This window comes from Xyrauchen texanus, chromosome 34, assembly GCF_025860055.1.
Source record: "Xyrauchen texanus isolate HMW12.3.18 chromosome 34, RBS_HiC_50CHRs, whole genome shotgun sequence".
Taxonomy (NCBI): domain Eukaryota; kingdom Metazoa; phylum Chordata; class Actinopteri; order Cypriniformes; family Catostomidae; genus Xyrauchen; species Xyrauchen texanus.
This window is the reverse complement of record NC_068309.1, coordinates 30,072,555-30,088,671: the sequence shown is the minus strand read 5'-3', so window position 1 is coordinate 30,088,671 and position 16,117 is coordinate 30,072,555. Positions and strand designations below refer to the sequence as shown.

General features: G+C 39.5%; 1 protein-coding gene across 2 annotated transcripts in view; it reads right to left on the bottom strand.

Moving 5' to 3' along the window:
* LOC127627457 (dachshund homolog 2-like) overlaps positions 1 to 16,117 on the bottom strand; it is a 214,810-nt gene that overhangs the window by 111,382 nt on the left and 87,311 nt on the right. For both annotated transcript variants that reach the window (XM_052103842.1, XM_052103840.1), the window contains exon 2: positions 6,590 to 6,705. In XM_052103842.1, the coding sequence (XP_051959802.1) occupies positions 6,590 to 6,705 (116 nt within the window). The remainder of the gene's footprint in view (positions 1 to 6,589; positions 6,706 to 16,117) is intronic.

Genomic DNA, 16,117 nt, shown 5'->3' with positions numbered 1-16,117 from the left:
ACAATGTCGTCACTGACTGCGAAGCCTACAACACCACTGGACAGGCCGCCTGCGCCCTGCATGCTGGTGCAGTGCAAGCTCAGGGAGGACGAGGATCAGGTCACCTTAGTGGCTCCTTACAGGCCCACTCGGATCTGGTTCTCGGATCTCACGCTCCTCGTGACAGCACCTCCCTGGCAAATTGGTCAGGCAGATGCTCACCTCATCCAAAGACCGTGACCAGGCTACATGCCCTAGGTTCCTATGACCCCCGGGAGGTGGCAGACCCACCCTCTTTGTTGCTGTATCCAGTACGTTCTTTGCGTATCCATGTGGACTGCACGCTGGGCTCTAGATGCTCTGAGCAGCTCTTTATCTGCTTTGGCAGACAGCGGAATTGGGTTGTTGATGCTATTCCCTAGCCTATCACACCCAGGCCGTGCCCCCTCGTATTTTCAGCGATACGATCTTTGGCAAGACCCGTGTCTCCTTGGGCAGTCCTCGCTGTCCCCGGTAGCCGTGTCTGTAGCAACTCGTCAGGCAGGATCTACCACCATACCATGTCCACGGGTGGCTTGACAACCTTTGTGTGTATTAGCCACAAGTTACCTACCCCCACTGGGTTGGTTGTGGTCTCCGCAGGGCCTTTTCCCCCTGAAAGAATAGGAACAGAAAAGGAAGTGTCTATAGCCCCAGCCGCTTTTAACTCTATGACGAGAAACACAGAGAGAAGGAAAAGGCACGGCTGGCCGGCTGGCTCCCATACAAGTCATGTACCCTGTTCCCGTACAGGTGCTGGGAAATTAAGAGTGGTATATGACACCTTTCATAGGGGGTGTTGGGGAGGGTTACGTGCTGCCAACCCAGCTGCTTCTAGCACACAGCAGCCTGCTTACACCTGGCTCGGCAGTCACGTAACATGGGTAGTGCACGGTATTTTGAAGTGGGACCCCTTGTGTTACTACAATCGACACAATGTCGAGTGAGTGACAGAAGGGGAACATCATGGTTACTGTTGTAACCTCTGTTCCCCGATGGAAGGAACGAGACTTTAAAGCAGTTCAATGGAATGGAGGAGGCGAGAACACGCCTGGCGATATAAACAATATTTTAATGATTAACTTAAACAAAAGACAAACACACACACACACGACGGACATGTCCGTAAACGATCTCTCTCTCTCGTGCACCACCGTCCGCAATCGGCCTTTATCCGTCTCGGAGGCTTAATTAGCCTGATAAGGGACGGGGTGTGTATAATCACGACCCGGCCCCGCCCTCCGCCCTGTCACAGAGACGTTGTGTTCCCCTTGCCATGTCACTATCCCTACCACTGTAATGCGCCGTAACCTTATTCTCGGCTCCTCAGTGAAAACCTGTCTGTCAGTCGCTCCCCCGCTCCTCTTTATACCCGTATGTCCGTGGGCGGGGCATGCAAATTCTGTCTGCCAACTTGACATTGGCCTTTTCTCAAGTTCAGAGGTATGTGAGGCTCTCAGAAGAGAGCCCTTGTGTCACTACAATCGACACAACATCTCGGTCCTTCCATCGTGGAACGGAGATTACAACAGTAACCTTAACGTTTTGGTGCATCACTAATAACCATATAAAATACACATTAGCTCTCTCTCTCTCTCTCTCTCTGTCTCTCCCTCTATCTCCTCCACTAAAGTGCCACAGACTTATAATGTTTCTGTCAACAGCAATCCACGAAACCAAATGCAAAAACAAAGCTTACAACAACACCTGGTTTACTAGCAGGTCTGACACTCTGTCTTGACTGAAAACACACAGGAGAGCTTGGAGAGAAGAGAAAACGCTTCATTTCTCTAGAGACGTCTTTCTCTTGCTGTTTTTCTCTCTCTGAAGGTGTTGGCGAGCACTGATATCCTCTTCTGAGCGCTGCATCAGTTGAGCCACCACTTTGTTCTGTCTAATTATGGCATAAGTAAGTAATAAGAGCACAAATCGCTGCTAATTATTAAATGACAACTCTGATCAGAATCTGCTGATGAGGTGGAAACGCTGCTAGAATGCACTAATAGTTATGATGCATCAAATGCGTAACAAAACAAAATAAAAAACAAGCATGTTTGTTGTGAAATTATGTATGGCTGCACATTCACAACCAAAATAGTTTTTTTTGAGGATTTTTTTTTGGGGAGTCATGAAGAAATTAATGGAAACTATGACAGAACAGAAGATTATAGATAGCAAATTTTTTAATAACAGTTATGATTATTATAACAGTAATGAAAAAAAAAATCATTATGAATCAATTCATTACTGTGTACAATAAGGTCAAATGTTATTAGAATCAATACTAAATTAAAAAAATTACCACTACTAATTACACTCGGTTCTATCTCTATTAAAAAGTAGCACATTTTTTAATTTTCTTGAAAATGTTGTACCATTTACAAGTTAATGTTTTTTAGCATCGCAGCAGTTACATTATAGTGAATACTGTATAATTAAAGATATTTCAATGAAAGTGTTGTACAATTGCATAAAATGTCAAATGATGTATAGGAAAGGATTGCTTAGACACATTTGATCTGCTTGACTAAATTTACATGTGTATTTTGTATTGTAAGCAGAAGATACAATAGTAAATCAAGAAATGCAAGTGTAGCGGCATAATCGTTCACTATAAACAATAAGAGGAAGTTCAGCCACTAGGTTTCACAATATGTTGATATTGCTGTCATACAGAATACATTGATATATTCTGAAATGCAAGTGGAGATCATTTCATTTAGCAACAGTGAAATCTCAGGACGCATGGATTTATGAGCAGAACCACAGAAAAAGATGCAGCGTTTAGGACACACTTGGAGGCAATCCAAAAATGTTGCCTCCTTTTCTATTTATTTGGACAAATAATGCCAGTACTGTAACTACCAGATGGAAAAAAAAGTCATTGGCTTTAAGTTATATGATGTAAGATATGTGACAGTAAATGCATGTTTGCTAAATTCAAACTAAACTCAAGTGCAAATGAATGGTTTGGATTCTGCTGAAAACCATTAAAATAACAGTTTACAAAAACTTCAAACTTCACAAAAATTCTGCCATCATTTACTCACCCTCATGTTGTTCAAAAAAGTATCATCACATGACATTTAAGTATATGCATCGTGTCAAATTTGATGTCAGTGATGCAGAATGGCATTTGTAATATGTTATATGACCGATCACAACACAAAATTCAAATAAGCTGATGTGTGAATGAGATTTGAGAGCTAAGGCAAGGGGGAAGATTTTCATCAAATAACAACTAACATTTTAGAATTGAGATATAGTACACAAGTTGTATGGGCTACATTTATGGTGCTTTTTGTCCTTTTTTGGGCTTGACAACACTTGGTCACTATCTGCATTCATTTTATGGAAAAGATCATCTTGAATATTCTGCTAAATATCTTTTGCATGTCATGGAAGAAAAAAGTCATAAAGAAAGTCAGGGTTTTTTATCAACACAAGGGTGAGTATATGACAGAATTGACCATTTGGGTGAACAATTTATTAAACAAAAAATTAAATTGAATGACAAAGGAATGCTATTACACTGGTAATAACCTGTTTAATATACCTAGAAAGCATCATAAATTAGATCTATACATCTATTAATTAACCATGTTCTCAAATTGCTTCACATCCCACAAAGTCATATGTTTGTTGGCGTAGCGGTAATGGCAAAAGTCCTGCCATCCCCCGATAAGAAAAGGGATTGAGAGAAATGTGGACACACATTTTAAAGAGCTCCTTCCCCCCGGAGCCGCCCGGCAGAAATAACAACAGAGTCATCTAAAATAAATCAGCAGGGCCGGCTAACGGACTGCTCCGGCTACTCCGTACCACGCCAATCGAAACTTGCGCTGGCCATTGTGAGAGCTAAATTGGCACTACCATCAGCAATTTAGAGAACCAAAACTAAAAGGAAAGGAGTGGAACTCTGGCTTACGGAGGACAGTGGAAATTACATGAACGTATCAGGGCAAAGTTAACATTAAACGAGGCGTGAGTATGTGTTCCTGTCTTAATCAAGACTTGTATATGTATGAGCAAACATACGAGTGGAAAGAGCGGATATGTGGCTTCAGGAGGATAGTGCACATGCTATATCAAAGCAAAATATTACAGAGCAAAGTGAACGTTAAACGAGACATACAGTGTGGTTCAAAAGTCTTAGTCCACATAATAAATCTGAGACTCAAAATCTTACATGAATCAGTCTAGAGTAAACTTGGAAATGAATACTGTAGAAAGTTTGAGGATTAAAAAAAAGAAAACTAAATAGTTACAATGCAAAATAGTAAGAATTTCTATTTCTAGAGCACTAATCAAATGAGAATATGTGTGACATTGACCATATTAACTACAAAATGTAAAATACAGGGGGGACAAAATAAAATATAGGGGGGAAAAAATCTAAATATGGGGGGACCAAAAAATACAGGGATAGAAAACAAAATATATGGGAGTCAAAACAAAATATATTAGGAAGGACATACAAAACAATGGGGACAAATAAAATACAAGGGGACAAATAAAATTACAGGAAGAAGGACATACAAAACAATCAGGAGGACAAAACTAAATATAGGACAAAACAAAATTTAGGGGGACAAATCAAAATACGGGAGGAAGTACATACAACATGTAGGGGGACAAATCAAAATACAGGAGAAAGGACATACAAAAAACAGAAGGACAAAACAAAATATAGGGGGACAAATCAAAATACAGGAGGGACATACAAAAAACTGGAGGACAAAACAAAATATAGTGGGACAAACAAAATACACGGGGGAAAAAGCATACAGGAGGAAGGACATACCAAAATATAGGGGGACAAAATACAAATAAAAAAACAAATAACTAGGCAACTGTTTTTCTCAAATTGTTATGCTGATTATATAACTTGCAAAAAAAAAAATTTTTCCTTTAGAAAAAAGAAAATTAGAAGCATATTCACAAGTAGACTTACAACTTGAATTTTAAACCCCGCACATGCATTTCTTAGTGAGTTTATCAAGACTTAGACGTAAATATATACATGTTCTCACAAACATGCAGGTGGTTTGGGATTTGGTGTAAAAGCGTTAAAACAATTCTTCTTAAAAAGGTTGTTTTCAAAAGGCCTAAGAGATGAAAGAGGGATAAAAATAAGAGAGAGAGAGAGAAAAAAACAAATGTGTGCGCAGGAAAACAGCAAAGAAGGCTACAGAAATCCAATAGTTTAACCTCTGTTTGAGACGCAGTGGTGGCCAGTGAAGGACAGAGGGGGAAAATCAATATGAGCTGATTTGCAGAAGGTGGAAGAGTGGGAGGAATAAGGAAAAGAGAGAGAGAGAGAGAGAGAGAGAGAGAGGGAGGGAGAGAGAGAGAGAGAGAGAGAGAGAGAGAGAGAACAGATAAAAACTGATTTTAAAATTGTTTTTAATTAAATGTGAGTGGTACTTGTCTGTGCAAAATTCTCCACACAATGCTAAGGTGTTTTGTGTGGTTGTCAGGGCATTGTTAGGCAGTTGCTAAGGAGTTCTGGTTGGTTGTTAGGTGGGGGCTAATCCAAATCTCTATAATAATCTGGTCCTTGGATTTTGAAAAACCCCTATCCCTAATTGTGAACAATATTAATAGAATACTTTAAGGGGGCTTTCACACTTGGTTCGATTGCCTTTTCCGAACCCGAGTTCGATTGCTCCCCCCTCCCCCCTGCCCCCGATGGACTGTGTTCACATTATATATTTGTATCCGAACCGCGGTACGCTTGCGTCATCAAGCTGCAGCTGGTGCGTAATCCTGTTGCTTGATAACCGCGAAATGAAAAGGCGTCAAAATTCAATGAATAGACTTGCTCGGTTCACATTTGTTCTTCTTTTTTTAACCTTTGGTTTTGTTTTCAACATCAAGATACAGAAACACACTTGCGTCTGTCTGCCGCAAAAATACTGAAATCGTTCAAAAGACAGCGGGCTGTCCGCCGAAGACAATTTTTGCGAAGGCAAGCAGAAATCATCTCTCTGCTTGCAGTGCGTGTGCGTCAATCCCGCTTTTCATCAAGGTAAGTGTATATACACACACACACACACACACACTCACACGCACGCACGCACGAAAGTAAACTCTTTCCGCTCATTTTGAAAGTGACGCGTGTGAGACTGACGACCACATTATACGTCATCAATAGCGGTTCACTTCCGCGGTTTGGTTCGATTGCGTTCATATCAGCAGCGATATGATATGGAGTTCATACTGGAGTTCACATGAACCGTACCCCAGACCACCTTTTTAAGCGGACCCGAGTACGGTTCGCGGGTGCGCACCCGTGTTCGGAAGACAGCGTTCACATCATCCAAACGAACTGAACTCTGACGTCATTCGAACCGGGGTGCGCACCAAAAGTGCTAGTGTGAAAGCCCCCTAACTCTACAGATTACACCAATGATAGATGAAACCATAAACTGAAATTGAGCTCAAGCACAAATATGACAATTTATATTTTGTTTCACTAGCATTGATCTTGGATGCATCATTCATTGGCAGGTGAGGCTGGTATTTTAAGGTCTTCCTGGTGGTTGTGCAAGCAAAGAGGTGGTCTTACCTGTCGGGGAGAGCAGACCTGGGGAGAGCAGGCCGTGAACGCTGTGAGGAAGCAAACGAGAGCTGTCCTGCATCGCCACACCGAGAGAACGCTTGGGGGGACGACCAGGCCGAGAACTGGAGAAAGAATGACAAGTGTTGGAATGACATGAAATACATTTTTTGAATTTTTGCATATGGAAGAAAGAAAGTCATACTGTTTGACATAAGGGTGTGTAAATGACAGAATATTCATTTTTATGGTTAACTCTTAAATACATCTCTGGAATGGTGTCAATTATTGTGATGCTCATTTTGTGTCCTGATCTATTGAGTTATTCAAAAATACATAAAAAATGCAATTCACATTAAACAATTACTTGAATACACCTCTTCTATAATTAACTTGATGTACATTTTTCAAGAGTTAAAAGTTATTTTGATCTTTTTTTCTGGAGCTTAAAGTAAAAACTTGTCATGTGGTGTTACCATCCGAGGACAGTAAAAAAAAAGAAATGCTGGCATGAGTAGTGCAGAATAATCTCTAATTATTATTTCTTTATTTTTTTAAAGCAGAAAAACTTTTATTTAGCCATTTTAAAATGAAATAAACCAGAAAGGACTCCTTCAGATCCTCATGACTGTGTGTGGAGTAAAAAATATGTATATATTTTTTAAATCACGTATGTTGACAATTTATGAAAAGGCACATTTTGAGAGTTCACATAAAGTAACCCTGAAAACAACTCTCTTAGTATTCTTGATTTTTAAAAAAAAAATCAAGATATGTGTAAAAAAAAGAATGATGGTTACACCACATGGCATTTTTAATCAGTCATTATATCCAAACTTTATAAAAACATCATGGAGACAAAGATTAGATTTCTACAAACTTGACGTGTTTTAATAGATTTTTCAAAATAATTATTTTTTGTATCACGCTCTCCATTTTTTTCTTGTTGAAATTCCTGTTTTAAACAGAAATATGTTGGATAACTGGTAAAAAAAAAAATGGTTGTGAAAGCCATTTCACATTGACTTTAAATGTAACACCCACAACCACACACCATTTCACACTTTCTCTGACATACATCAAACAAACTCCTATCATACATATGGTTACACATCATCCTTTGTCATGGTACAAATGCGAACACGCCCAGTGTAAGAACCCTCTCTCAATAATGTACAACATGCTCGACAAATTATTCAAAGCAAAACATGCTAACACACTTATCTCTCACACTCCTCTGTGAGACGGGCTTTCAAAGAGACAGGTACATGACAGTTCGAACCCTGCACAAGGGTGCTGGCGGAGAAAAATAAGCCAGAAAAGCAAAATGCTAATTCTACTGCTGCATATCATTGGATCGTGTCCAAGTACATCAAGTAGCAAGTGTTTTCCAGCGTTCTATTAATACTGCAGTGCTAACAAACACAAACCAAAGCAGAATCGCCAATGAACTTGTGATTGCAAACAAAAGAGGAAGAGCACATTAGTGAGTGGGGTGGGGTGGACAGCAAGGTCAGTGCCAGAGGAATTAATAAATAATTAGCTGATGAGAATATGTGTAAACATAAAAATAACAAACTGACAAAAAAAAAAAAACAACATCCCTGGAGTCAAGAGTTCGAATCCAGGGTGTGCTGAGTGACTCCAGCCAGGTCTCCTAAGCAACCAAATTGACCCAGTTGCTAGGGAGGGTAGAGTAACATGGGGTAACCTCCTCGTTGTCGCAATTAGGGGGTCTCGCTCTCAATGGGGCGCGTGGATCACGGAGAGTGTCCACATGCTGTGAGTCTCCGCGGTATCATGCACAACGAGTCACATGATAAGATGCACGGATTGACTGTCTCAGGAGCAGAAGCAGAGGCAACTGAGACTTGTCCTCTGCCACCCGGATTGAGGTGAGTAACCGCACCACCATGAGGACATACTAAATAGTGGGAATTGGGCATTCCAAATTGGGAAAAAAGGGGATTAATAAAAAAAAAGGATACTTTAGGCTTAAAGTCTATGGACATGACCAGCCTCATCTCATGAAAATTATGTGACTCTGGCAACAATTTTTTTAAAGGTATTATGGTATATGAAAATATAAAAATGTATATTACATTACATGGTCATTACATGACCATGTAATGACCATGTAATGACCATGTAATGTAATATACATGGTCATTACATGAGTTTTAAAATGACCAAAACCTACTGTAAAGCAGTTCAATGGAAAGGAGGAGGTGAGAACCTGCCTGGCGATATAAATAATAGTTTAATGAGAAACTTCAACAAAAGACAAAAACACACATATGACGGACATGTCCGTAAACTATCTCTCTCTCCTTGCACCACTGTCCGCAATCGGCCTTTATCCCTCTCGGAGGCTTAATTAGCATGATAAGGGACCGGGTGTGTATAATCACGGCCCCGCCCTCCACCCTGTCACACCTACCTACCTCCCAACCCTAAACCTAAACAATAGTGTCATAAAAGCAAATGTGACATGAAAAACTCAATTGCTGAATCAATTCAAATTTCGTGGTGCTTCTATGATACTTTCATCTAACATGCAGATTTACACACCGGTCCGTTGAATTGCAAATGCTACACTCTATCAGTTGAGCTACTGCTCAATTTGATCAGCCTCGAACAAGCTCGAAAACATAGTTGGTTATGTATATTTAAGTCATGTGCTATGTAAAAGTGTTTTGATGATAAAATAACGTTGTGTGAGGAACAGGGCGATAGTCGCGGTTTCTCATTGTCAGTTCTTTTTGCGTTCTTATGTTTTTGTGGACTTGTTTGACGTCATCACCCACCTCCAAAACAACAGATGCATTTTAGGTCTTCGTGTCTTCCAAGGTCACTCTTTCAAGGTAGTTAGGCAAGACTGATTTTCACAAGAACGCAAGAACTAGAGCACGTTCTAGGCATTGAGAAACGGTCAGTGTTCATGAACTGATCACTTTTTAATTGTGATTATGTGAAAGAGAATAAAAGTCTCTTTGTAACTGTTGTAGCACCTCTAGTGTTTATTTCACCAAGAAACTACAGTGATATGTACAACGAGACTAGGTCTAATAACAATTCTGTGGGACCAACTTGAACATCACAAATGCTCTGCACAGGACTCTTTCTTTAAAAAGAGAGCCTCATTCTAAGACCTTAGAAATGTGCATAATTGTTCGTTTGTAAGCACATTAATTTCATAAACGGAAGCCATACCTCAGTCAAACGACTCCAATAAATGGTATATTCACTACTAGCCAAGTGGATCAATGGTAAACTTCAAACGACCCCTTCAGCATCCAGCTTTGTCCATTCGCCACTAAACAGACCTGCCCCTTTCACTGCCCCAGAGTTCCCCGTTTGACTCACTGCATGTTGACAAGATTGTCATGATCTGTTGCAAATTGAAATCACTGCGGACCATCACATTACTAATCCAATTAAAAACTATGAACAGTGAAGCGTGGTGAAAAAGAATGGCAATCATCATGAATCACTTGAGCTGTTGTAGTGCCTGTAAGTGGAGAAGAGTCGATTGAGTTAAGACAGTTTGCCAGGCGACTATTTCAGTTTAGTGCTGATAAAATTAATGGAGTCTTTGATTCTGGGACAGTTGTGCAAACTGGTTTTTAAAACAATCTTGTTCATAAGTGAGACTGGTGTGTTTGAAAGTCACTAATTAGCTGGTGCAAAACTTTCACAGAAAAACTTCAAAAAGGGCGAAGTGTGAATTTTCTGTGCCACTAGCAGTACCACAGGAATTTCTAAAACAATGATGGTTTTCAAAAAGTTTTCCCAAACTCCCCTGTATTCTATTGGCCATCCAAACAGTCAATATATGGGAAAATGCAGTAGAGACATTCTTCTAAATATCTCCTTTAGTGTTCCACAGAAGAAAGATACACACATGGCTTTGGAAAGACATTAGGTTGTAGAAATGACAACGGAAATTACATTTTTGGTTGAACTATTTCTTGCTTTTGGTCAGTGTGCATGTTTCAATGTTAATTTCTACAAAAGCAACGTTGAAAAACAATCAATTACCTCAGTGTTCCGATAACACGTCTCCATTTCCTTTGAGGAAAGCACATTAGAAAACAACATGGTGGGGCAGCAAACGATTCTGTGGGGTCAACTTAGTGCAGGAAGACAAATCAGCTAAGTGTCAAAAGATCCTACCTTTGAAGATGACAACTATGAACCTCAAATTGCACTGTTAAAGAATCTTAAGCAGACATTTCCGCCAGCACTTGAACAAGGTGAAAAATAGCAGTTTCCTCTGTTGGTCTATGTAATTGTGTTTGTTAAAGAGCAAAGAGATTTTTTTTTTCCTCAGTTGGAGCATCTGACTCACTTGCTTCTTTCATGCAATCCCGAGCAAGGCGTGACCAAAGAACAAGAAAAAAAACTCCACGTTGGAGTCGTTAGAACTCTGCAGTCAGGCAATTGTGCGGTAACAGGCACTTGACTCCCGTGGGACTCTTAAAGCTATTTTCTTATTTAGCTCCGCTTTGACTGTGTATTGTTAAAGAACAAGTCATTCTTTCCTCGCTCGTGACAGGTGCTTCCCTTATATAAATCCCATCCTTTCATTTTCAAGAGTGCTGTTGGAAACGAACAGCCGTCATGTGCTCAAACAATGTTTCAGAAAAGGTCCTGGGGTTCTGATTGTAAGGAAATATGTGACTCGCTATGAACACAACTAAGAACAAGGATGTGGTTTTACAGTAATGCATCAAGTTTGACCACTGATTAATTTCATAACTATTTGCTTAATTAGTTGGATAATGAAGCCAGATTTTTTTCCTGCATTAAATGTGCAAAAGTCTATAAAAAAATGCATGCTATACCTTCAGTGTAAAAAAGGTTTCAAATATAAACTTTACAGTATAAAAGTACTAACACAACTAATCAATGATGAATTTTTTTATAGTTTTTATGTCTATTTTTAATCTATTTTATTTTTTAACCTATTTAATAGTTTTTTTATACATTTCTATTGATTTTAGTGACCCTAATTTTGAAGTATTACATAATATATTGCATAATTCATAATTTAATTAAAAAGTGACTGACAATATATATTTTTATTGTATGCGGGAAGCTGACATGTAATACTTTTCCAAAGTTTTTGGAAAGTTGTCCTGTGGTGTGATATGCTAAAGTATACTTCACCTAAAACTATTTTAAACAGCATTTTTTCCATATCTTTTATCATTAATCTACTTGCAGTTTTATGTGCTCATATTGAGAGATTACATGAAATATCTACACTTGAAAACATTTTGTGACACGCAAATGAACACCATTAAACATGGTGGGGAAAAAAGATATGGTGACCAGTTACAGGACCTAATATATGCACTTTGCCCACAATACATTCATTTAATATTTTGTATATTCATTTCAAATCTCATGAGTGGGGGCCTGGGTAGCTCAGCAAGTACTGACGCAAGTGTTGACGAAGTTCGAATCCAGGGTGTGCTGAGTGACTCCAGCCAGGTCTCCTAAGCAACCAAATTGGCCCGGTTGCAAGGGAGGGTAGAGGCACATGGTGTAACCTCCTCGTGGTCACGCTTAGTGGTTCTCGCGTTGTTATTTGTGTGTGGATTGTGAAGAGTAGCATGAGCCTCCACATGCTGTGAGTCTCCGCAGTGTAATGTACGACAAGCCACGTGATAAGATGTGCGGATTGACGGTCTCAGAAGCAGAGGCAACTGAGACTTGTCCTCTACCAGCCAGATTGAGGTGAGTAACCGCACCACCACAAGGACCTACTAAGTAGTGGGAATTGGGCATTCCAAATTGGGAGAAAATAAATAAAATAAAAAATTCAATAAAAAAATCTTATTGACATATTATGAAATTTCTATTTTTTTATTTCTACTTTTACTGTATTTTTTTAACCTATTTTACAGTATACTGTATATGTCTCCATTTGTAATGCAGGTTGACTGAAAGTGGATTGTCAGTAGAGTCGCCACCCTGTGAACTGCTCAGTGAGTTAGTCAATCTGACTGCAACTGAGCCTTTTACACTCTTGAGAATTCTCGGGTATGGGAATATTTTTCATGTCCCTTTGCCACTCGCAGGCATGATGCCCATGTACGTTCCCTACAGCCATGACAGAAAGTGAAGAGCTGTGAGTATATAGTCACACACACACACACACACACACACACACACACACACACACACACACACACACACACATACGTTCTCCTCTCATTCCTGTATCCCATCGGGCTGAAGGAACAGATGGCAGTGAAAAGTCATTCACACGTTACTGCACGTTCCACATGCCGGAGAAGAAAACCCTGTCAGTGCGCTCGTCTCAACCAATCACTCCGCTCAAATCCCCCGCGACAGCCCCACGCTCTGCTGGGGACCGCCAAAAACTGGGTTACTAAGCACTTTTATTCTTCCCCAGCTTCGTAAATGTGCCCTTGTCATCTTTTAAATGGCCTTATTCAATATTCATGAGTGGGCGACACCTGCTTGTCTAGCTCAGACAATGTAGAAAAGAGAGGGGAAGGGCCACATGAAAGTTCTGTGTTAAGTGATTGAAACCACACCCATTTGGCTGAGTTTGTTTGGCTTGAAAGGAAAAGAGCTTCAAAGTTTTATTCTTCTCTGTTGGTGAGATTTTTTCATAATAATAAATAGCGTTAAACTGTCGAATGTATAATGTGTTCTTGTCATCTTTTAAATGGCCTTATTCAAAATTCATGAGCAGGTGATACCTGCTTGCCTAGCTGAAACAATGTTGTAGAAAAAAGGGGTGGGGCCAGTCAGGAGTTTTGGGCTTAGTGTTTCAAACCACACCCCTTTTGATCAGTGGGCGTGGCTTGGGTGTCTAAGAGCTCCAAAGTTTGTTTTAATATTCTCTTTTGGTGAGACTTGTTCATATAATATAATTATATTTAGTCCAAAAAAAGGAGTCAAATGCAAGAGTTGGACATTGGACTGTGCAAACATGCCCTTGTCATCTTTTGAAAAGCCTTATACAATATTCATGAGCAGGCGACACCTGCTTGTCTAGCAGAAACAAAGTTGTAGAAAAGAAGGGGGTGAAGTCATATGGTCTTTCTGGGCTAGGGGTTTCAAACCACACCCCTTGTGTTCAGTGGGTGTGGCTTGGGTATCTAAGAGCTTCACAGTTTGTTATAATATTAAGTGTTTCAATCCATACCTCCTTTGGTCAGTGGGCGTGGCTTGGGTGTCTAAGAGCTTCACAGTTTGTTTTTTATTCTATTTTGGTGAGACTTGTTCATATAACATAATAATATTTAGTCCAAAAAAGGAGTAAAATGCAAGAGCTGGACAGTGGACTGTGGAAACATGTCCTTGTCATATTTTAAATGGCCTCATACAATATTCATGAGCAGGCGACACCTGCTTGTCTAGCTGAAACAATGTTGTAGAAAAAAGAGGGCGGACCATTCGAAGTTCTGGTCAAGGGGTTTCAAACCACACCCCTTTTGGTCAGTGGGTGTGGCTTGGATGTAAAAGGGCTGCAAAGGTTGTTTTTTTTATATATATATTCTCTTTTGGGGAGACTTGTTAATATAATCTAATAATATTTTGTCCAAAAAATTAATAAAAATGAGTAACATTCAGGAGATTGGACAGTGGACTCTGCAAACTTGCCCTTGTCATCTTTTTAAATGGCCTTATACAATATTCATTAGCAGGAGATACCTGCTGAATTACCTACCTCTAAAAGAGGAGGCGGGGCCATATGTACGTTCTGGGCTAGGTGTTTCAAACCACACCTCTTCTGATCAGAGGGTGTGGCTTGGGTGTCTAAGAGCTGCAAAGATTGTTTTAATATTCTCTTTTGGTGAGACTTGTTCAAATAATATAATAATATTTAGTCAAAAAATTGAAGTTCTGAGCTAGTCATCTCAAGCCACACCCTTAATAAGGAGTGGGAGTGTCTAAGAACTAGTTTGCAGAATCAAAGTTGTTTTTTCTTTTTTTTTGGCATGAGTTTTTCATAATAATATTTAGTCCAAAATGGAGTAAAGGGTGAAAGTTGGACCATGGCTGGAGGGGTGGCGGGAGGCAAGAAAACTAAATCAGATTTCCAAAATTATAATGGAAAATGGTTTAAACAACAACAAAGACGGCAGCTGAGGCAAGAGAAAAATGTACAAGTCAGGGTGCCTTTGAAGATATTTAATTAAAATCTAATCCTGCATTCTTAAAGGCTCACATAAATTAAGCTGTCAGTCAGGAGATTTATGCATTCACATTTGCATATTGCATACAATTCATCAATTACTCATGTTTGAAAGGCTTGAGTATCCCAGGGAGAGGAGCTACCAGTGTGCCAGCGCTGAGAGAAAGAGAGAGAGACAGCTAGAGAGAGACAGAGAGAGAGAATGATGGGGCTCCTGGTACCCACTGATGCCCAAGAGGAGTCAGTCTCCATATGTCCATGCATTCAACCAATACTACTGAAATCCATTCTCGCACACTCACTCACACACACACACACATACACACTGCGCTTGAAGCTGTCTTGTCTCAGACTGCTATAAACGAATGCTCTATTCTCACTGTCAGAACAATAGATGTGATTTTAGACCACACTTTGCTCTCAGTATAAAGCTCGCCTTTCATTTCATTCAAATCCAAATATTAAAACAGATGAGTTACGAGGGGCTAGTTCTGTAATGTTTTTTAACATATAGATGCCACGATCTAAGATTTCTATGTAAGATTTGTATATGACATCTCTGTTATTAGTTTTTTATTCTTTCAAACAATCAAAATACATTTTTCGTCTGACAAAACATAGCTGCATTTCAATGTTTGACATTTTCATGTAGGTATATTAGTCATCACTATTTCTTATGAAGCCATCCAATCTTTCTCAGATTAAAGGCCAATGCTTTTAATTCAGGAAAGGCGCTTTGGCTGTGTTGGGCTGTTGTATTTACGCCAGGTTTGTCTCGCACTGTGTTCCATTATCTTGATTGCAATTGTCACATGAAGACTATTGTTAACCATAACTAGTGGTTTCGCTGTAGAGTTGATTCAAGCCAAGATCAGGGCAGCCGGGGTGATGCCAAGAACTTGGGACAACTGTCTCCAACCACCTACGACTTGTTGGCTAATTACGTTTCAAAGTGGCTGGCATGTTTAAATGTTTGCCAATCATCTCTTTTTGTGTTAATCGGAAGAAAGTCTACGGGTTTGAAAAAAACATGAGGGTGAGTAAATTATGATACTGATAATTATGACCTTTTTGGGTGAAATATCCAAGTAAACTTGGAAAAGATGTGAAAATACTGGCTTAAAGGGAACTTTGTAAAGCAAGACTTAAAAGACACCTGTTGTTCTTATTAGACCTATAAGTATATAAGTGAGAATTGTGGAAAATTGGAGGCCTCTCTCTTTACTTACATTTGATTATAAAATTCCAAACATATCAATTACTTTTGTCGATAGATTCGTAATTGAGGTTGTAACAGATGACCTCAGATCATTTAATGACAGCAAAAAGCTGTGTTTTTCCAAAATGCCACTATA